Source organism: Rutidosis leptorrhynchoides, chromosome 5 (assembly GCF_046630445.1).
Source record: "Rutidosis leptorrhynchoides isolate AG116_Rl617_1_P2 chromosome 5, CSIRO_AGI_Rlap_v1, whole genome shotgun sequence".
In the NCBI taxonomy this organism is placed as follows: Eukaryota; Viridiplantae; Streptophyta; class Magnoliopsida; order Asterales; family Asteraceae; genus Rutidosis; species Rutidosis leptorrhynchoides.
In genome coordinates this window covers 98,863,035-98,887,385 of record NC_092337.1, presented here as the reverse complement: position 1 = coordinate 98,887,385, position 24,351 = coordinate 98,863,035, and the positions used below count along the sequence as shown (strand labels likewise).

Here is a 24,351-nt window from a genome sequence, read left to right as displayed (position 1 = left end):
TTATTTAAACTTAAAAACCAAAAATATTGTCTTTTATTTTCAAAGCTATCTTGATTTGGCTAATCGTTAAATAGCCGCAAAACAAACTATCTCGTACTTTCGATTTTCATAGTTTAACTTAGTTTACTTTTATTTACAAACTTAATTCTCACGTTAATACTGTCCTTGGAACGATCTTGGAATTATCATTTTTATACTATTGCACGATCGGGTACACTGCCCGTTAGTGTGTAGTAATCTTTAAACCAGGCATATTTCCAGTGATAAATTTATATACTAGATTTCACACATCAAGCTATCATAATAAAATCTAGGAATAAAATTATGATTCAATACCATGAACAACGAATATAGATTTGATTAAACTATGGTACGCTAAAAAGTTTGATTAAATACCTGGTTTGTGTCATCGACAGAACAAATGCAGATTCAATACATGATTTATTAATACCGATTTTGTGGTGATGTAATTTGACGAATTTAGATGTATGGAAGATGAAACGATTATGCGATTATAATTATGTGAGATCCTAATTATGTGATTGTAACTTCCGAAAATAGTGAATTTGAATTCAAATATTGTAGCCATGTCACCAAGCTGTATAAAAATGATCCAATCAAAAGTGTACACGTAGGATGCCACATCAGCGACGAAGGAGGAGCCAACACGTCAAACTCACTCCCTTGATTTATTAAGTTGTATAGATTAGTTATATATTTTACCTTTATAAAAATATTCATTTATATATTTTCATTAACGTAATAAATTAATAATTTACGTATCTATATACGAATTTATTCTCGTATAATAAAGTAATCATTCGTGGTGCTTTATGCTTGATATCCACAAAATAGATGGCTAAAATAGAATTAGCTGAAGATTAACAAGCAATTGACAAGATGCTTGAAATTGGCAATGTAATTGACAGTGTAAAGACACTTCGTTGGGAGTGCTCTTAGTTTATTTACTTATTTATATTGACTTTTTGATAACGGTTATTTAAATATATAATCTATCTATACATATATATAAAACACAAAGTTTTCGATGCTTGTGGTTGAAAGTTATTTATACATATATATATCTATAGTATGTATGTATATATATATATATATATATATATATATATATATATATATATATATATATATATATATATATATATAAATAATATATATATATATATATATATGATAATAATAATAATTTTTTATTATTATTATACAAAATATATATTAATATTAATTAATATTATTATATAAGAAGAAAATAACGGCACATAATGCAAAATTATTGTCGAGCTTCATATGGCCATGAAAATGTCACGAAATATATTTATTTAAACTATTTTCCTTTATTAGAATTAAATTTTACTATATTAAATATTGAATATCCATCTATCTATACGTATATATCGACATTTATCTTCCTTTTTTGTGTGTTTTCATTCAAATTTACAATTACACCCTTCACATTTGGGTACTGATTATAATTTATTATGGGTATAAAAGATAATTTCAGAGGTATAAAAGTTAAATTCACTATTTAATATAAACTCACAAAACAAAATCCATCAATTTTTTTAACGGATTTATCTTTCTGTTCGCCTCGAGTTAGATTCCACCACCATCACCATTCAATTTGAAATAATTTTACGAACAAAATGGAATAAATTATGTTCGAGATGGAGCTTCAATGCACTACCAACAAAACATTTCTTTTTATCAATAAATATGGTGATGATTTGAATTTACAGTTTAAGTTCTTAAAATATGTATGAACACGCAAATATAACTATTATAATATTAATTATAATGACGACTCCCCCAATACCATTATTTTGCTGAAATAACTAACAACTTTTCTAAAATTAAATTCGCAAGTTACACTTTAAATCAAAACATAATTGTATATAATAATTCTAAAATAACATAACTTATACTTTACTAATGTTGCACTCCATGACAAATTTTCAAAATACTCTAAATATTACGTAGTATATAATTTATATATTAAAAAGATATTAATGGTGAGAAAAAATAAATTGTAGCCAGTAATTAGTAACATCATCTAAAACCACTTTTAAAATTTGTCAACACCACATGCTCTTAAACTCGAAAGAACTTCTAAAATTCGTCAACACCACGGGCTCTTAAACTCAAAAGGAAATTTAAAAATTTGTCAATACAACGGGCTCTTAAACTCAAAAGAATTTTTAAAATTTGTCAACACCACAGGCTCTTAAATAATTTTTATGTTTTTTCTATTTTTTTAGTATCGCTATTTACGTACCAATATAAACTGTATATATATATTGTGTGTGTATATATATATATATATATATAGGCAGGATCAATGGGGAAGTAACCAATCGGGGTGAAGCGGGGGAAGCAAAAAAATATTTTTTTTCATTTTTTTTGAATTTTTTTTTCAGGCATCAAGATCACACGAAAATATGAACATTTAAAAAAGACACTTCGTGATGAATGTTATTATTTAGGCGGGAAAACGATCGACAAAAATAACATTCAAGATAATATTGATCGTGAAGAATGTTAACGTTTTTTTTCTCTCCATGTTTTGTGAAGTAAAATTTAGCCTGATTTAGAGTTTAGGGTTTAGGGTTTGGGGTTTTGGGTTTAGGGACTAGACTCAAAACACCAAACTCTAAACCCTAAACTCTAAACAGTTCGTGTTAAAATTCAATCTAAATCCTAAATCTAAACCCTAAACCCTAAATTTCTAAACCCTAATATCTAAACCCTATAAACCCTAATATCCAAAACCTCAACATACGCTCGAAAAACACGATAATTGTTATATATTACTTTTCGAGCGTTTTCCCGCCAAAATAGAAACATTTATCACAAAGTGTCTTTATTAAATGTTCATATTTTCATCCAATCTATAATGTTCGTGAACAAAGTTTTTTCAAAAAACGAAAAAAAAAAATTACTTCCCCCCGATTGGTTACTTCCCCCTTGATCCTACCAATATATATATATATATATATATATATATATATATATATATAGATAGGAGCATTCAAATGAGAACGTTCTCATTTATAACATTTGTGAGAACAGTTCTGAACCGTTCATTGATTTGATCTACGGTTATAATGTTTTAAAGCCTCTTTAAAATTAAAAAGGGCACGAATGTAAACTCACGCCCCTAGAACTTCTCCACTAAACTAGTAATTCTTTGACTACAATTCTATAACCGTCTATTCAGGAAGCAATGATTAAAAAACATCGTTAATTGCAAACAACTTAAGATAATCTATATCGATATGGTGTATAACGACCGGTGGTGATTTTTTGCGAGTAATTTAAGGGTAACATCCGGCGTTACCCGTAAATACTATTCTTCGTCTACTCTTCGCTTGCATCCAAGATTCCAATCAGTATATCACCATCGGGAATGCATAGCATCCAAGCTAATTGCTTAAACTTTTGGTTTCATCCGCTTTTATCTATTAGAACTCTCGATTGCATCCATGCTCAACGCTTGAAGTCTTGGGTGCATATATCCATGTTACTCCATTAAAATTCTGAATGCATGCGAGTTTATGTTTAAACTCGAACGCTCAACGTATGCCAATGTATTATTTATTTTAAAATTGGTAGATTTTTGTTTGGATTTAATTATTTAAAGTTCATACTGGATTTGTTTTCTGTGTATCATATTGGTTAATCTGTCGTATATAATAAAACTTTAGGTGTTGATGTATGACGCATCCTTAATACTTATTGCTTCCACTTAATTTTTTGCATCCATGATCTACGAATATTTAAATGAAGATTTAAACATGATCGAGCGACATATGATAGATATTTGATTTTAACTGTAAATTATTTCAAATTATGGAAGGATAAAAATAATTGTTTTGGTTAAATAAATATTAGGATTCAAGGCCACAAAAATAGGGACGTAAAAATTCCATATATGCCCATGTTCTCATTTTATAAATATGTGAGAATGTTCTCATTATATATATATATATAGTGAAAGGATTCTGAGAGAATTTGACTAGAGAGAGAACCCATAGCACCATGTTATTTCATGAAGAACAGCAGCGACTTTTTCTACTTCCAGGTTGAAATTGATTTCACAATTAAACTGATTTCATGCCTCGATTCCTTCTGCAAGTTTGTTTCAAATCATCCGTAGAACCTTCGTTGATCATTATATTGATCAGAAACATCACAGATTCTTCCAATCAAATTATTGACCAAAGAACACAAAAGTTTGACTTCAAATCTGCGAATTATTTGATGAATCTCCAGCTGATCTGAAGCATTACGAAGCTGAAATATATCATGAGGACTCCAAAACAGCTCTCGGATCAAATTTTGGTGGAGTAGATTTTGCACAACTAATCGATCTCCACTTTGCGGTTAAAAACGAAGAACTTGAGATCGATTAGCTTGAATCTATTGTTGTTGAGGCTTGCTGATGATTTGAGAATGTTAGGAATCGTATTAGGAATGAGAAACTGATCTTAATTCATGTTGTTACGAATTTGATTTGTGGTGTTCATCTTCAAAAAAAAGAGCGTGTCTGTGTCTGCACACAAAATAAGCTCAATCTGCACGCAGATTGAAGGTCAGTTCGATGGTTCTCTTGGTTCTCTACCATCTTTGATTCTCTGTGGATCCTCACCCTATATATATAACAATAATCATACTTGAGGTGGTAAGATAAATTCATTGTTTAATATCAGATGACGATCAGTCTTTCATGTTTTATCTCTTCTACCCTGGCTTAGTGCACATCCTTATGTAGTTATTATTATATTTTGCCTTTTAAAAAAACATTCATTTATATATTTTTATTAATAAATTAATAATTTTACGTATCTATACATTTATGAAATTAATTATTCTCGTTTGATAATTAGAAAAGTAAAATAAAAAAATAGCTTGGCAATGGTCAACAGTTTCACCTCGTGACGCCGTTTTGCATAGCATCATTTTCTCTCTCGATTATCACCTTTCCCTTTTATTGCTCGCACATCCAATTCTCTCTCCCGTTAATTCTCCACCGGTTCACTAATCCGGCCAACAAATCTTCCGGTTCACTAATCCGGTTAATTCACTCTCACACATAACACACAACACACAGATCTATTCAATTTCCCAAATCCCCCCTCTACCAAATCACCCCCCTATGAAAAAAAACCCTAATTCAAATCCACACCTCTACTAAATCACTTCTCGATCATCTAATTTCACAAATCATCATCATTTCGTTGTTTTATTTCCGATCCTGAAGCTGATTCGTTGCTTTATATATCACATGATCGATCTATTCAACAACCTAGGGTTTGTGATTGAATTGAAAAAAAGGGGATCGCAAAATTGACGGAAGTAATATATGATTTTAGTTGCGCAGTACGTAAAAAATGATTTAATTGATAAGAAAAGTGATTATGATGATGGAATTGGGCGGAAGTTTTTATCAAACTTATTATGTATGGGCGGTTGGAAGGTGAGCTGCGGTTCAACCGGTGGCACATGTGGCTGGTCCCATCTTCCTCCAAGTCGTCTGTAGCTGCTTCTGAAAATTCATTCGTATTCATTGATACTAACTCTTTTTCCAAAGTATATATATAAATTTATTCACTGGTGTGTATATATATGTATGTATATATATGAAATTGTATGTGTATTTGTAATAATCTTTGATTAGAGTATCTATCTATATCTGTTTGAATTTAAATTCTCAGTTTTTAGGTGCAACTATGTTACTTATATGCATCAATATCAATTAGGTTATAGTATCTATTGATTGATTGACTGAAGCTCACTGCCTAAGTCAATACCTAGCATGTAGTTTGTGTTTGGATTTGTTGTTACTATTGGTGAGTTAAAAATTGTGTAAATCATTTAATGTTATCACGAGGGACTTCATGGTGGTCACTTATTGTTGATAGTACTTGTTACAGTGGTTTATTATGATTTTGATTAACGAGTTTGCTACCCCTAGGAGTAAGAATGAGTAGTCACCTCATGTTTCATGGACAATGTTTTTTTACTTGTATGAATGGCGTGATGAGGTTTTTCTTATTCAGGTTATCCATACATCGTCTTACTACACGGCCTAACCAGGTTGTTTTGTTGCTGCCTGTGCTTGTTTATATATATGAAGTCAGCTTATTTTTCTTAGCTGATTTTATTAGCATCCTTGAAGCCATATATTGTCTAAGCTTAAATATAGTTGCTTTTTGAAATTTTACTGCTGGCCTTACATGAAATACTTTATTGTTGGTTTTTGTTTGTTCTAGTGCTTGCAAGTTATCTCAGTTTTCTTATTCTTGTAGATAATTTTCTGTGGTTTAACCCGGTTTCATCACTTGCAGGATGGTCGAAAGGTTAATGTAGGTGACTGTGCTCTGTTTAAGCCACTTAACAGTTCTCTCCCTTTTGTTGGAAGAATCCGTAAGTTAATAGCAGGAAAAGAAAGTAGTAGTCCAAGTCTGAGTGTGAATTGGCTGTATCGGCCTGCAGACGTAAAGCTTAAAGAAGGTGCTTTGCTTAACGCAGCACCTAACGAGATCTTTTACTCGTTTCACGAGGATGAGATACCTGCTGCATCGTTACTCCATCCGTGTAAAGTCACATTCTTTCGTAAAGGTGTTGAACTTCCTTCAGGGTTATTCTCATTTGTGTGCAGACGTGTGTATGATATTGAAGGCGAGTGTTTATGGTGGTTAACTGATAAAGACTATATTAACGTGAGTATCATATTTCAATTTGTCTCTTTATATCATCTTTTTGTGTTGAAAACTATCTTGATTAGATATTTAGTCGTATTTGACACAGGAACGACAAGAAGAAGTAAACCAGCTATTAGATAAGACTCAAATAGAAATGTATGGAACATCGCATCCTGGAGGCCGCTCTCCAAAACCTATGAATGGTCCAAATGGGACCCCACAATCGAAACCTAGTTCAGATAATGTACAGAATAGTTCCTCATCTATTTCATCACATGCAAAGAGTAAAAAGAGAGAACATGGTGTTCACAATTCAGACTCTGTCAAACGTGAACGTTTATCTAAAGTAGAAGATGCTGACTCGGGTCAACGCAGGTCAGAATACACGATCAAGACTGAGATTGCCAAAATCACTGATAAAGGAGGGTTGGTAGATCTTGGAGCAGTTGAAAAACTGATACAACTCATGCGACCCAATACTGTTGAAAAGAAACTTGACCTGGCTTCAAAAGCAATGCTTGTGGATGTTATTTCGGTTACTGACAGGTTTGACTGTTTAAGTCGGTTTGTTCAGTTGAGGGGCTTAGCAGTTTTAGATGAATGGCTTCAGGAGATTCATAAAGGGAAGCTCGGTGATGGTATTTCTAAAGTAAACGATAAATCTGTTGAGGAATTTCTTTTTTCCTTACTTCGTGCACTTGACAAGTTACCTGTAAATCTTCATGCTTTACAGACGTGTAACGTTGGGAAATCGGTTAATCATTTACGCAGCCATAAAAACTCCGAAATACAAAACAAAGCCAGAAGTTTAGTTAGCACGTGGAAAAGGCGTGTTGAAGCTGAAATGAATGTTCTTGAAACAAAATCTGGGTCAACCCGAGGTGGCGGTTCGTGGCCAAACAAGTCAATGGCGCCTGAAGGTTCTCCTATTGGTAGTAGACGTATTGAGGTGGGTCCCAAAAGTTCTACTTCACAGCCTTTAAAATCCCAACAGTCAAAGGTTAATAATAACTCGGGTGAACCGGTTGCCAAGTCACCAACATCTCCTGTCTCTACAAAGTTGTCTCCTTCGTCTGCAACTAAAGATGGAAGGAGTTGCAGTTCAAGTCAGTCTCCAAATAATAGTCAATCTTGTTCTAGTGATCATAACAAGAATTCAACCAATGGTTTCCATGCGTCTACGGTTCCTGTAGCTCAGAAAGAAGTTGTAAAAGTTGGTTGCCAAACACCAATCAGACATGCGTCCGAGAAAACATCTGATTTGCCCCTTTTAGATAATGGAAACAGCCCGAGACTTATAGTGAGACTGCCAAACACTGGTCGAAGTCCTGCACGAACCGTTAGTGTGGGGTCCCCTGAAGACTCATCAGCTATACCTGTCAAGGGTTCTGTTCAAGTATCTTCAGAGAAGCCCAATCAAAAGGTGCTTGAAAAAAGTGAATCTTTACAAGGAAACACGGGTTTATCCCAAGGGAAAGATGGATTGGGTGGGCATAGTGAAGAACAACATGATGTTACGAATGGTGGTCATGAAGAGAGATTGACTGAAGCAGGCAGCGGGTCCTCCAAAACAGGAAAGTTTAATGAGGCTTCTTATAGCTCCATTAATGCCTTAGTTGAAAGTTGTGTTAAATTTTCTGAAGCTAGTGTATCTCCACCAGTATGTGATGATGTTGGAATGAATCTTCTTGCCAGCGTGGCAGCTGGTGAAATGTCGAGATCTGATGTGTCACCTGTATGCTCCCCTGAAAGTAACTCGCCTTTACCTGAAGATTCTTGCTCTGTGAATGTTGCAAAGTTGAGGCAAATAACTCAAGACGAAGATAATGTGAAGACTGATGAGGATAATACAGTGTCTGATATTATGGCACCAGATGCAAAACCTTTGAAGGAAGATACAAGTGGTTTAGAAAACGCTGACAAAAATGATGTGGTTCAATCTGATGCAGGTTCTATAAGGGAAAAAGTTGAGTCACAAAATAAAGATGAGTCAGGTTCATGGTCATCTTCTTCAGATATGCATGAGGATGAGAAGAAAATGGTGAACAAGCGATTAAACAGCAGCAATTTGGCTACCACTTCGCATAGTAATAATGTTGATATAGCACCAAAGTCTGAAGATACTGACAAAAAGACAGGGACCCACGGTGAAAAACTGAATGAGAGACTAACTATGGATTCTAGCACATCTGTTTTACAGCGTTGTAATGAACATTCCCACGTGAAAATTGAAAAAGACGAAAAAGCCCCTGCTGTTGCTAGTCAAGAAGTAAGGTCAACTGAAAAGCCTAATATAGCAGAGGTGGAAGTGTCTGTGAAGTTAGACTTCGATCTGAATGAAGTTTTTCCAAATGATGATGGGACACAGGGTGAGGTCGAAAGGTCCCCTATTCTCTCCCCGAGCACCTTCCCTTCTTATAATTCACCTGTTATGGGGAACCGGTCTGGTTTAATTACTGTAGCTTCTGCTGCAAAAGGACCATTTTACCCTTCAGAAAATCTTTTAAGAGGCAAAACGGAAATTGGTTGGAAAGGGTCTGCTGCCACCAGTGCATTTCGTCCAGCAGAACCACGAAAATCAGATGTTCCTGTTTCTGTTCCTGTTCCTGATAGTTGTACCAGTAAACAGGCTCGTCCTCTTCTAGACTTCGATTTGAACGTTGGTGTTGTCGAGGATACTGTTCAAAACATTACACCATCGACGCGTTTCGAGGCTGTGGGCCACACTGGGAGACTGAATCTTGATCTAAATGCATGCGAGGATGCTGACATCAGCAGCAGTAGACCTTCTATACCGCTTTTATCTGGGCGGCCAAATTCTTCCATGGACTTCGACTTGAACAATGGACCTGGCATGGAAGAAATCGGTGGTGAATCGGTATCCTTTTCGAAAAACAGTATGCCGTTTATGTCGAATATTCCTAATGTCAGAATGAATAGTAATATGGATATGGTGAACTTTTCAACGTGGTACCCACCAAACAATACGTATCCAGCAATCACAATCCCCTCGGTTCTACCGGGCCCTTCTCAAAGAATGTTCACTCCGGTGACCGCCAGTACATCGTCACACAATCCTGAAATATTTAGGGGTCCCGTTTTATCATCTTCACCCGCGGTACCTTTTCAATATTCATCGTTTCCTTTTGAAACCAATTTTTCGATGCCTTCCGTTTCGAATACGTTTTCTTCAGTTTCGACTGCTTATGTGGACACTTCATTACCTGGCGGGCCTCTTTGTTTCCCTACTTTACCACCCTCACAGACGCCGCAGCTCGTGGGACCAAATGGTGCAGTGTCGATGCCTTATAGGCCGTACTTCATGAGTCTTCCTGGTGGTTCTAGTAATGTGGGACCTGATGGTAGAAAGTGGCCAAGTCATGGTTTAGATCTAAATGCAGGTACAAATGATAATAAGTTGCCTTCTGGATTCAGACCGATACCTATTGGTGGGTCCCAATCCCTGGCTGACGAGCAGCTAAAGATGTTTCAACAACAAATGACATCAGCAAGTAGTGGAATATCGAAGAGGAAAGAGCCCGATGGCGGTTGGGATGGAGATAGGCTTAGTTATAAACACCCATCATGGCAATAGGGAAGGTGTCATATGATGCCCGGTTAGTCTTCTTTCTAAATCTCATTATTGTTGTCCAGTTATGAATGGGTCGATGCGGGTTGTATATTTTCACTGACAGGCAATTGGGTAAAATCAGAAATTTAGCTAATACGGGGAATTTGTAATGCATAATAAAAAGGTTGAAATCATCTATCATCTAATCTAATAATAAGAGCACAAGTTGTCCGTGTCCATTTTTCAGTGTCCATTTCAAGGTCGAAAATGGACTTCGAAATTGACTTTCCGTGACATGGGTGGAGGTGTCCACATTGTCCATTTCACTGTCCATTTTCATATTTTATATTTTATTCTTATTTTTTAATACCTTGCTATTATTAATTAATGTTTTTTTAATTAATTGTGAAAAATAAAAAACTTTTCATTAATAAATATTTTAAAACTTTTCGTTAATAATTAATTATGTAAATGATTTATAATGAAAACATTAAATTAAAAATTGTTTAGCCCAAAACAAATTTGGTTAGCCCAAATGAAAAAGCAAAATAGGCACATTTTCTATAAAACCTTATCTCCTCCTCCTTCATCTAGAGTCACCAGCAGCAATCTTCCAACCTGCAAAAAAAAAAAAAAAAAGCAAAATTTATATCAAAATATAAAACCTATCTCCTCCTCCTCCATCTAGAGTCACCAGCAGCAATCTTCCAACCTGGAAAAAAAAAAAAAAAAAAAAAAATTTAGGTAAAGATAACAAGAAGAATAAAGATAGAATTTGATTCCAACGGATGTATATTCAAATATAAACGGTTCAACGGTCAAAAAGCCCACCGTCTGTGGCTCGACTTCGGTAACCGACAGCGATATCGATGCTGGCCCGGTGTCGACCGACGGTCGATCCCGTCGTCGGTTTGGGGCGCCTGCGAAGATGGACGAGGGGCACCGAGTGTTCTAATGAATCTTAGCATATTATTGAAATAACAATATATAAGTAACTGGCTATTCTTACAACACTTGTTATATATTTATTATATATATTATAAAAGTATTGTGGACAAACTATTTCAGGTCAGCCCTTTATCAAGTATAAACCATTTGACCCAAGTCTTTTTGACCTGTTAGACACCGCACGCTTTGCCACATGTTTTGATTATTTGGGTTTCTAATGTGAAATTTCCGCTTTCTAATGTTGATTTTCGGTTGATTTTTTAGTTTTTGTTCATGGGTTTACTATGGCTTGTGCAGGTAATCAGTTGGGGAATCCCATTCAGTGTTTACTCACCGAAGTGCGTGTTGCGTTTGATGGGGTTTTGCTGAAAAAATGGGGCCTGTCTTGTTGTTTGCCTCTGGTGGAATGTAATGCATATATAGCGTTGTTGGTTGAAATAGAGTACGAACAGAGTGTGTGGCCGTTGTGATGTATAACTTGTTACAAATCTCATTTGCCCACCCGAAACACAAACCATTGAATTGGTTTCAACAGATATATGTAGAGTGCCAGTTCTTCTGGGTTTAGTTTATTACTCCTACTAAATATTAATTATAATTACTTTTTTGGTTGTTTCATGTAAAGTCATCATTCTCCCATATTCGTCCAGCAGTATTAACGTTTAACATAGGCTATCCGTATGAACATCACATTCATGGTTAAGCCAATGGAAAAAAAGTGTCGACCGTTAGATAAGATTATTAGGGGTCAGTTATAATGGCTAGACCTACTCCAATGGACACTTTTTTTATGGCTAGATAATGGCAGAAGCGAATGATCTTATGCTGCTTTTTGTGGCTTGCTTACACACCTTCAGACAATTTCTTATGACCTGGTGGATTTATATGTATTTCATTGTTTTTTTTTTTTTTTTTAACTTGTATCATTCAGTAGATTTTTTTCTTTCTGAGTTTTGACTATACGTAGCGTCTGAAAAGTTTTGCTAAGCCGAGATTGCATTATTGTGGTTTGATTACTTGGAACACTTTGACCGTATCATGGTGTATGTGAGGGTGTTGAACTCCTTTTTGTTTGGTCATAGGTTGGTCCACAGAACGAGTGTCTGCTTCCTTAAGTTCGTTGAACGAGAGTCGGCTTCCTTATGTTCGTTGTTCCTCAGTAGCTCGAGCGGTCGGTTGTCTACTAATTAGTCGTATGTTCAAATCCTAGTCGTAAAATATCTATGCGTACCCAACTAGTACAACAAAATCCAATACTACATACATGAGTGGTGTATGGGGATGTGAGATGTAGATAATCTTTCTCCTATCCAAGAATAAAGACAAGTCATTTATCCACCCAGGGTGAAAATACTCTCAAAAGTAGAGAATGTCATCCCTATCTTTATTCGGCGGATAGAGAAATTGCTTCCGAGTGAACCCCCGACCAATAAGCAGGAAATTTAAAAAATAAAAAATAAAACACAAAATCATTCTGTTTTCTTGAAACCCGTTACCTTTTTCGTTTCAATTAGTAACTACATGTAGATACAAAATCACTCTGTTACAGCAACCGATTTTTGTCATCCAACTCATTTTGGAAACAAATCGGTAATATGTCCAACTCACATTGTTCAAAATTAGATTGATATGCATTTGCAATTCAAAATCGTATAAGCAAACGGCAAACCTCAATCAATATATAAACAGATTATTATTTGATTGCGTACACATTTTGTTGATTTGATCTTTACATTTATTAATCCTTTCATAAGCCTTCATATACGTTATTCCAAAACATGAATACCTTTCTTGCACATGCTAAATTCAACTTGTTGTGGTCTTCTTTTGCCGTCTCTATAATCATCACACTCATCATCTTCTACTCTTCAAACACACTTACAACCAAACTACATCAAGCCTTCCTCAACTCAACCAAGGGTAATTTTGTACAATCCAATAATTTCTAACTTTGTTAACTCTTACTTCATATCATGCTGTTTAGTAATGTAGGTTTGTTTTCTAGATAGTGTAACAGAGGAGTGTCGGTTGTTCGATGGCAAATGGACAAAAGAACCGGATAAAGAGTCGTTGTTAGCATATACAAATGGAAGTTGTACAACAATTCCGGACTCGAAGAATTGTTTTAAGAACGGTAGAATGGACAACGAGTTCTTGCATTGGAGATGGAAACCGAACGGGTGCGATCTTCCTAGGTTTGATCCTAGGATGTTTTTTAAGATTGTTAGAGGGAAGACAATGGGATTCATCGGTGATTCGGTTTCAAAAAATCATGCTGATTCTTTGTTATGCCTCTTGTCTAAGGTGATTCATCTATTTCATTTGAACATCTAGCTTTGAAATATATATATATATATATATATATATATATATATATATATATATATATATATATATATATATATATATATATATATATATATATATATATATATATATATGTATGTATGTATGTATATGGGCAGGATCAATGGGGAAATAACCAATCGGGGGAAAGGGGGGAAGCAAATTATTTTTTTTTTCGTTTTTTTTGCAATTTTTTTTTTCCGGCATCAAGATCACACGAAAATATGAACATTTAGAAGAGACACTTCGTGATGAATGTTATTATTTAGGCGGGAAAACGATCCACTAAAATAACATTCAAGATAATATTGTTCGTGAAGAATATGAACGTTTTTTTTTTCTTCCATGTTTTGTGAAGTAAAATTTAGCCCGATTTAGAGTTTAGGGTTTGGTGTTTTGGGTTTATTCCATAAACCCAAAACACCAAACCCTAAACCCTAAACCGTTCGTGTTAAAAACTCAATCTAAATCCTAAATCTAAACCCTAAATCTAAACCCTAAACCCTAAATTTCTAAACCCTAATATCTAAACCCTATAAACCCTAATATCTAAACCCTAATATCTAAACCCCAATAGCTAAAACCTCAACATACGCTCGAAAAACACGATAATTGTTATATATTAATTCTTCGAGCGTTTTCCCGCCAAAATAAAAACATTTACCACAAAGTGTCTCTACTAAATGTTCATATTTTCATCTCATCTATAATGTTCGTGAACAAAGTTTTTTCAAAAAACGAAAAAAAAAAAGTTTTTGTTTCCCCCCGCTTCCCCCCGAATGGTTACTTCCCTCTTGATCCTACCACTATATATATATATATATATATATATATATATATATATATATATATATATATTATATGCTAACAAATGTTTTTGATAGTATTATTAATAAACATATGATTTAGCATTGGTTTTTAATACGGAGTAATAAAATAACTCCTAAATATTAAAGATAATAATTCGCGATGCTGTCTTGTACTGTGAAAACACGGATAATTACCAAGTGTTTTAAGGAAGAAAGCTTTAAAAGGATTAAAACATAACCAACAATTAATAAATAAATTTCGTGCAAAATTAGAGATTATTGTCTGGCAATACATTTTTAGCAAATGAGTACTCAAATACAATCTTAACAAAACAAGTAATACTCCATCACAACTGTTTACATTCAATTTCTTAAATTAAAATTAGACTTCTATAAATGATAATTTTTAAAACCGAATGAATATATACGAAGAAAGAACTTTATCTCCAAGATGTCACACGTTATGCCGAAAATCGAATAGCAATTTTCCTGCGAAGTGTGAATTTTTTCAAAACTCTACACGTCAATATATGTGACACAGAATTTGAGAATTACATACAGTTATACATAATGTAAGTGTTCATTGGTTCGGTTTCAATTTGCTCGGTTTATTCTATTCGGTTTTAAAATTTTTGTGAGTAAAACCACACCAAAACCAAATTCTGATTTCAAAGCCAAAAATGAAATCGAAACACTTAATATATGTTTGATCTGTTAGGAAGAGGGGATCGCCTGGACGTTGGGAGATATAAATTTGAGAGAAAAACAACTCTATTACTCACAAGAATAGATTTACAGAGTATTACAAAACTCTTACAAAAAAACTCTCAAACTCACACACACTCTCTAGGTTGTGATTACACTTCTCTGAGTGATTTTTTGGATGATTTACAACTGAGGTTTGCACCTCTATTTATAGTAAAAATTCTATGGCGGTGAATGGTGTGAACGAAGAAGGTTGGCGGAAGTTGGCGGCCGTCATCGTCATCAACTTTGCTACCTCCATATGAGTTGTCAAGGTTGCCTACTTTGAATATCTAGAAGGTGGGCTTCTAGATTGTAGGCTGGAAATCTTCAATTCTCCCCCTCCAGCCGAATCCACAAACATTCTAGTTATGTCTCTGCATAACTCCAACTTCTCTCGAGTCACCACCTTTGTTAACATATCCGCAGGATTCTCCTTTGTATGGATCTTCACTAGTCTCAACAGTTGTCGATCAATTACCTCGCGTATCCAATGATAGCGAATATCAATATGTTTTATACGAGAATGGTACATGGAGTTCTTGCTCAAATCTATAGCACTTTGACTGTCACAATATACCTTGTACTCCTTTTGCTTGATTCCAAAATCTTGAAGATAATGCTTTAACCACAACATTTCTTTTCCAGCTTCTGCGGCAGCAATATACTCTGCTTCAGTTGTGGATAATGCAACACACCTCTGTAGTCTTGACTGCCATGAAACAGCTCCCCCTGCAAAAGTGTAAATGAATCCTGAAGTAGATTTCCTACTATCAGGATCTCCGGCCATATCCGCATCTGTATAGCCTTCCAAGATTGGATCAGCTCCCCCGTAACAAAGACATAGATTCTTTGTACCTTTAAGATATCTGAGAATCCATTTTACTGCATCCCAATGCTCTTTCCCGGGGTTCGAGAGAAAACGACTCACCGTTCCCACTGCATGAGCAATATCGGGCCTTGTACACACCATCGCATACATCAAACTTCCAACTGCTGAAGAATATGGTACTGAAGACATCTCCCCGATCTCTTCCTTGGATGAGGGACAAGAACTCTTGCTTAACTTGAAATGGTTGGCTAATGGAATGCTAACAGGTTTGGCATTGTTCATATTGAAATGTGAAAGCACTCGTTCAATATACTTCTCTTGAGATAGCCATAACCTTTTATTCTTCCTGTCTCGGGTTATTTGCATTCCCAAAATCTGTTGAGCCTGTCCTAAGTCTTTCATGTCAAAAGACTTAGAGAGTTCCTTCTTCAGCTGGTTGATCTTCGTTACGTCTTTCCCTACGATCAAAATATCGTCTACATAAAGTAGAAGAGCAACGAAATCTCCTTCAGAAAACTTCTGAATGTAGACACACTCATCTGCTGCAGTTTTCTTGTACCCGTGACTCACCATGCACGAGTCAAACTTCTTGTACCACTGCCTAGGTGCCTGCTTCAAACCGTACAAACTTTTCTTCAGCTTGCATACGAGGTTATCTCCTGAAACCTCAAAACCTTCTGGCTGCTCCATGTAAATTTCTTCATGTAAATCTCCATGAAGAAAAACTGTCTTTACATCCATCTGTTCAAGCTCCAAGTTCATACTTGCGACCAATCCAAGTATGACTCTAATTGAAGTCATCTTGACTACTGGTGAAAATATCTCGTCAAAATCAATCCCTTTCTTCTGTTGGAATCCTTTGACTACAAGTCGTGCTTTGTATTTCACCACTTTTCCACTACCATCCATTTTCAGCTTGAACACCCATTTATTTTTCAGTGCCTTCTTCCCGCGTGGAAGTTCTACAATCTCATAAGTTTGATTTTTCTGCAGAGAATCCATCTCATCCTGCATTGCGAGCAACCATTTTTCTTTATCCTTATGAGTTACTGCTTCATGAAAACTCTCCGGTTCTCCATCTTCAGTAAGTAGAAGGTACTCGAATTCTGGATATCTACTCGATGGAATCCGACCTCGTTCAGATCTACGAACTTCTGGAACATTCTGAGGAGATCCACCATCATCTTGACCTTGTGATGGTGCTGGAACGTCTGGCAGATGGGGTTGTGGCTCCCCCTGCTCAGCACCGTCATTTTCCTCATTATCTTCTACTTCTGGCATTTCTTCTTGCACTGAAAATTCATTTCTCATGAATGATTCCGTTGTTGCCTCTGGCACCTGAGCAGCAACATTTGACTTCTGAGATATTGTGGGCTTTTCAATATCTTCTATTGTCTGGCTTTCATGGAACACCACGTCCCTACTTTTGATCACCTTTTTCTCCTTTGGATCCCATAATCTGTATCCAAATTCTTCATCTCCATAGCCTATGAATATGCATGGAGTGGTCCTTGCATCCAGCTTCTGCCTGAGCTCCTTGGATACATGTGCGTACGCCAAACATCCAAATACTCTTAAGTGAGAGTATGATGGATCCTTTTCAGACCAAAGTTTCTCCGGAACTTCAAAATTCAGTGGTACTGATGGAGATCGGTTGATCAAATAACAAGCGGCTCTGACTGCTTCTCCCCAGAATGGCTTTGGCAGCTTAGCCATACTGAGCATGCTCCGAACACGTTCCATGATTGTTCGGTTCATTCTTTCTGCTATACCATTATGTTGAGGGGTACGTGGGACCGTCTTCTCATGTCGGATGCCATTTGATCTGCAATAGGCATCGAACTGCCTGGAAGAGTATTCACCGCCGTTGTCGGATCGAAGACACTTTAACTTCTTTCCTGTCTCACGTTCTACCATGACATGGAACTGTTTGAAGTAATCGAACACCTGGTCCTTCGTCCGTAAGAAATATACCCACACCTTTCGAGAAGTATCATCGATAAACGTCAGAAAGTATCGATTGCCGCCAATTGATTCAACCTCCAAGGGACCGCAAACATCATAGTGTACCAGACTGAGTAACTCTGATTTTTTCGTTGAAGAGGAATTAAACGAGACTCTATGCTGCTTACCAAACAGACAATGATTGCAAGGATCTAGCGCAGCATCCTTGTCTACATTGATAAGCTTCTTCTTTATTAGGGTAGACAACTCTTTCTCACTCATGTGACCGAGTCTCTGGTGCCATAAATTTTGTGAAGCCTCCTTTTCTGCAACATTAATACTGTCTGTGCAGATCTTCACATGAGTCTTGTAAAGTGTGCCATAAATGTGTCCCCGAGCGAATATCATAGCTCCTCTTGACAATTTCCATGTGCCTCTACTGAAATGACTATCATAGCCCTGTTTATCGAGAGCTACTCCGGAAAGTAAATCCAGCCGAAGATCTGGCACATGGCGGACATCCTTCAAAGTGATTGTGCTCCCGGAACTTGTGTTTATCTTGACATCACCAATTCCGACAATCTCAGCGGAACTGGAATTTCCCATCTTCACAGCTCCAAAGTCTCCAGCTTTGTATGTTGTGAAGTATTCCTTGTATGGAGTCACGTGGTAGGAAGCTGCAGTATCTACCACCCATTCTGTGTCTTCTCGTGAGACGTGAAGGCATGTCTCATCATGGGTTGAACAATAAGCTACATCACCTGTGATAGCAACTAATGTTTCTCCTCCCTTATTCTTCGGCTGTGAACTGCTTTGACCTTGTTCCTCTTTTAATCTATAGCAGTTCTTCTTCATATGTCCCTCTAATCCACAATGATGACATTTATATGTTGGTTTTCTGCCATCAGCTGACCTGCCCCTGCTCTTACTTCTACCTCTCCATTTATTTTTGCTACTCATTCGCTGTCTCCCCCGATTCTCTGTGACAAAGGCATGGGTCTGATCTGTGCCCATGTCCTTTCTCCTTGCCTCTTCACTGAATAGGGCATCCTTGACCATTGACATGGTAAGTTTGCCATTCGGTGCTGAGTTGCTGAGTGTTACTACCAGCGTTTCCCAACTATCGGGAAGGGAACTAAGTAGCAGTAGCGCCTGAACTTCATCGCCAAGCGGCATCTCTACAGACGATAACTGGTTGATCAAGTTCTGAAACTCACTGGTATGCTCGGCAACTGAAGTTTCACTTTTGAGCTTCATGTTGACTAAACGCCTCATCAGCAGGGCTTTATTCCGAGCAGTCTTGGCCTGGTACATGTCCTCCAACTTTTTCCAGAGGACATATGCGTCTGTCTCTTGTGCAACATGGTGGAAGACACTATGATCAATCCATTGACGGATCTGACCAATAGTTTTTCGGTTTGATTTCTTCCACTCTTTCTCTTTGGCAGAATCAGGGTTTATACCCTTCAATTCACTAGGATCGAACAAATCCTTACAGCTGAGGAGATCTTCCATCCGAGGTTTCCACAGCGTGTAGTTTGTTGCTACAGTGAATTGCTACAGTGATCGTCTTCTCCGGCGAAAATTCCGGCACCGGTCGTCTTCTCCGGCGAGATTCCGGCGAGTTGACCAAACTTTGACCGCGTTTTCTGGGCTCGTTATAACTCCGTTTAAGTCGCCGTTTTTTGCGTTGGACTCGGTTCGACGAGACGAATCCAATGGTACACTCAAAATTGAATTTTGAGAAAACTTCAGAAGACCCAAAAACTCAATCAACGTCTCTAACCAAGCTCTTGATACCACTTGTTAGGAAGAGGGGATCGCCTGGACGTTGGGAGATATAAATTTGAGAGAAAAACAACTCTATTACTCACAAGAATAGATTTACAGAGTATTACAAAACTCTTACAAAAAAACTCTCAAACTCACACACATTCTCTAGGTTGTGATTACACTTCTCTGAGTGATTTTTTGGATGATTTACAACTGAGGTTTGCACCTCTATTTATAGTAAAAATTCTATGGCGGTGAATGGTGTGAACGAAGAAGGTTGGCGGAAGTTGGCGGCCGTCATCGTCATCAACTTTGCTACCTCCATATGAGTTGTCAAGGTTGCCTACTTTGAATATCTAGAAGGTGGGCTTCTAGATTGTAGGCTGGAAATCTTCATGATCCGTTACAAGTTAAAATTATCAAACATAAAATTAACTCATTTATACATAATATGAGTCAAAACTGTTTCATCTTAAAGTATCATAACATTGACTTTTACATAATTTCGTCGCAGGAGGAAGTCCCAATCGACGTCGAAAAGAACTCAAAAGAAAAGTTCCAAACATGGCATTTCCCAAAGCATGACTTCACTTTACTAACACTTTGGTCCGAGTACCTTGTAACTGCAGACGAACTTATAATTAACGGGTCTCACTCGAATATTTACAACCTTCATCTTGACAAACCCGACCCAAAATGGACTACAAAACTCCCAACCCTAGACTACGCCATCATCTCAGACGGCCATTGGTTCTTTCGTGAACTTCATCTATACCAAGACAACAACATGATTGGTTGCGTGTATTGCTCCAATCCCAATATCACCAAATTTAACGTCACATTTGCCATGAAAATGTCATTTCGTGGGGCTCTAAAGTACATAAACGAATGCAAAAATTGCAAGCGTTTAACTACGTTTTTAAGGACATTTTCACCGTCACATTTTGAGAATGGGACATGGAACAATGGAGGGAACTGCAATAGAAGAAAGCCATTGAAAGAATTTGAAGTTGAATCAAGTGAGTTTTATAAGGAAATAAGTGATATGCAAAATGAAGAGATTGAATGGGTCAAAACAGAGAGTTTGGGTAAGAATAAACACTTTAAGGTGTTGGATATAACAAAGGTTATGGTAATGAGAGCAGATGGGCATCCAGGAAGCTTTTGGGGTAATAAATGGATGAAGGGGTATAATGACTGTGTTCATTGGTGCTTACCTGGCCCAATTGATGTTTGGAATGATTTCTTATTGGCCCATTTATCTCACTAACTATGTCCATTTTGGATTTGGGTATAGTTAATATTGAAAAGGGATAAACAGCACCAGATTTATATATGTTTAAGGCCCAATTAATGTTTGGAATTAGTACTTGATTTGGTACATTTTACGTAAACATGGTATCCTCAACTAATTTGTTTTATTAAAAGTCTTCTTACAAATTATAGAGTAAAAACTTGTACTAGAACTTGATATAATCTATGAATATTAACACTCTCGCTACATTGTTTGATTATCATTTTGGTTGTAATAGTTTTGAATGTTGAAAAGCTTTTACTCTGAATGTAAATCCTTTTGTACTTTTAGGTGCCCTCTGATTCTGTTTAATGGCTTCTTTTCATTTTGTTCAAAATTTTTAAATTTAATACGACGTTTGTCTCTCTCTCCAACTGCACAGTAATATTATGACAGCTCGTTAACAAGGTGTTTGAACATGATTATCTATCATGTTTTGAAATCGTAAATAACTAATTATATCGTTTGGCAAGTTGAGCTATAAATTTATAATTTGAGAGATTTAAAATGTGAAAATGAGCAAAATACTCGTGAAACAAAATGTGATAGTAGTTATACGTGTATACTCAATAAACCAATTAGAAAAAAGATCTTTCCAAGTCCGTCCTAATCCTCTAATTTACCAATACTCTAATTTAACAATAGATTTTGGATGGACGTTTATTTTATATATGTGATAATGACGTTATAATGTTGTCAGAAATCTGTCGCTAATGTATATTTCACTTTTACACTACACTAACACTAACTAAATTCAATACCACATAATTGGTGTATGGAGGAGGTGAGATGTAGACAATCCTTCCCCTATCTGGGAATAAACTCAAGTCATTTCTCCACCAAAGTGTAAACGCTCTCAAAAGTAGAGAAAGTCATCCATCTCTCTATTCAACGGATAGAGAGATTGCTTCTGAGTGGACCTCCGGCCAATAAGTAGGAATTTTAAAAAAATAAAATAAAATAAAATTGGATTATCGACAGATTTGTTTCCGTAGCTAATTCGTCGTTAAATTGTCGCAAATGCGTGCCAAATTAATTATTTGTTTGTTTGTTGGAATGTTGTCGAAAAATTGTCAGTTTCTGTGACGCAAATATTGACCGTCGAAGAGCCGTAGTTAATTTCAAATTTTCCAATGAGTGATTAGGAAGTAAGAATGGCAAAGGTACACCCGAAACTTTTGGGTCGGGGCTGAGTTCGTGTATTCGGATCTTGGGCCAGATATGAGGATGGTTTTAATTTTTTTCCCAAGTTTTGGTATGGGGATGGTTTAGATACAAACCCGCATACCCGACCCGTGTACCCGACCCATATACCTGACCTGAAAGGGATTTTAATTTCATTAATAACAATAGTAAAATTTAATAATAATAATAATAATATATACTACAATGTGGTATTGTACTTTTGATATTTATATATATTTATTTAGATTTAGTACTCAATTTAATAGTCGGATTTGGGTTTTCTAACTGGATTCGGGTCTGGATTACTTCTTTTTAGGAAGTAAGCAAATAAATTGCAAATGCATATGAGACAAAATAAGGAGATGTCACTAGGGATGACAATGGATCGGATATGGAGCGGGTGATGCCATATCCACATCCATATCCATTTAGTTTTTGTTCATCCATATCCATATCCATATCCATATCCGTTTAGTTTCAGGTCATCCATCCATATCCATATCCAGTGGATTAAGCGGGTTAATGGATATCCAATGGATATTAAAAAAATGTTATGATATTTTCTGATATGAGATTAAAATAAAAATATAGTATAGCAGAAATAAATATAACATGACATATTTAAAATCTACCCATAAGAATGTGTAATCTTTGTCGAAGATATAACAAAATTTGTTAAATTTTACTATAACACGTGGATTATGAAAAATTAAATATGAAATTTGTAAGTTTATTTTATTAGACATGCGTGTTTTATTGTAATATATTATAGTTATTTCATTATAAGGTTGAAAGCAACATATAAATCTAACGCTAATTGAACTTGTAATAGGAAATATGTAAACATATATCTATATTTATGTATTTGTATATTTATTTCGGGTTGTAATGGATATATCCATGCATGGATGAAACTTTTCATTCATGTCCATATCCATATCCATTTAGTTTCATCCATATCTGTATTCATATCCATTTAGGTTCGTCCATATCCATCACGAAGCGGGTGGATTGGGTGGATATCTACCGGATCGGGTGGCCATTGCCATCCTAGATGTCACATGCATATGAGACAAAGCAAGTAAATTGCAGCGGCTAATTATAACATCAACTACGAGAAAATCAAAGGAAAAAAAATATTTACATTGCCTTCGGATAGAGTAAATTTTAGAAAAGAAAACCAGTAGCCTGATAGATCACGGAGTATATGGTTTCTAAAAAGAATATGCTACCAATCAAATGGTCAATAGATCACCTTCAAAACAAACAAACAAGAAAGATCCGATGTTTATCCAACTAAAACATGTGCAGAAGTAACCTTTCTTCTACAAATCTTGCGATTTACAAGATTTAAAGCAGTAAATAATTGAATTATAAGTATAATTATTATTATAACAGATATAATTATTATTGTAATTAATATAATCATTATCATTGTCATTATTTATATATATGTTTAATTCATGTTCATGTTTATATATGATATGACTTGATCAATTATGACATAGGCGCGTATTTTCTTGTGCCACCAGTGAATAAGTTATGTACTCGTATTCAGCTATAAGCTTTTGTCGAAGTAGATGACGAATGGTTGAATCTTGTAACTATTTATTCATACGAATGTACGCTTCAACCCTCTCCTAGATTGATTTTCGCGGATGATGAGCCGACCTATAATTCTCAACTCCACACATTGCACGTCTGTTGTCTTCGGTGATCATATTATGCAGTACAACACACATGAATATCATTCTTCGGATTCTAACGATATAAAATTGTCGGCACGGGTTTTAATGAATCTCCAACGACTTTGTAGCATTCTGAATGCCCGAACAATATCTTTTCGTGCAAAATCTTGGTACTTTATGAATTTTGTTGTTTGTGGGTCATACGGACTTGATTAAGCACATTCATGTCATTGTTTGAACCAGCGAGTTCAAAGTAAGCGTGCAAAATCCATAAATCATACGAGGCCATTGTAGCGACCCGACAAAATCGTCATTGACGGTACCGCCTACTTAAGTCCCGTTACGTGGTCATAAGTCTTTAAAATAACGTTTGACCTCGCATTTATTTCAAATGTAAAGATTGTTTCAAAGTTAACAAGAATAGTTCAACCAATGGTTACGTTACAAAGTTATAAGTACAAATGAAACCTATGCGACACAGTTTTAAATAAAGTC

General features: G+C 35.9%; 2 protein-coding genes across 4 annotated transcripts; both read left to right on the top strand.

Moving 5' to 3' along the window:
- The first annotated feature begins 4,954 nt into the window (after window positions 1-4,954).
- LOC139850599 (uncharacterized) lies at window positions 4,955-11,859 on the top strand. Of its 3 annotated transcripts, none has more exons than XM_071840157.1 (4): window positions 4,955-5,577; window positions 6,366-6,740; window positions 6,814-10,339; window positions 11,539-11,859. In XM_071840157.1, exons 1-3 carry the CDS (start codon window positions 5,476-5,478, stop codon window positions 10,315-10,317), a joined length of 3,981 nt encoding a protein of 1,326 aa, XP_071696258.1. In that variant the 5' UTR covers window positions 4,955-5,475; the 3' UTR covers window positions 10,318-10,339; window positions 11,539-11,859. The 3 variants fall into 3 exon arrangements, with proteins under 3 accessions (XP_071696258.1, XP_071696257.1, XP_071696256.1); XM_071840156.1 differs by having other exon boundaries at window positions 4,955-5,607; window positions 6,829-10,339; XM_071840155.1 differs by having other exon boundaries at window positions 4,955-5,607.
- On the top strand, window positions 11,526-20,959 carry LOC139848870 (xyloglucan O-acetyltransferase 3-like). Its single transcript, XM_071838555.1, has 4 exons — window positions 11,526-11,649; window positions 12,324-12,412; window positions 13,234-13,545; window positions 20,204-20,959. The coding sequence occupies exons 1-4, from the start codon at window positions 11,526-11,528 to the stop codon at window positions 20,957-20,959; spliced, it is 1,281 nt and encodes a 426-aa protein (XP_071694656.1).
- The last annotated feature ends 3,392 nt before the right edge of the window (window positions 20,960-24,351 follow it).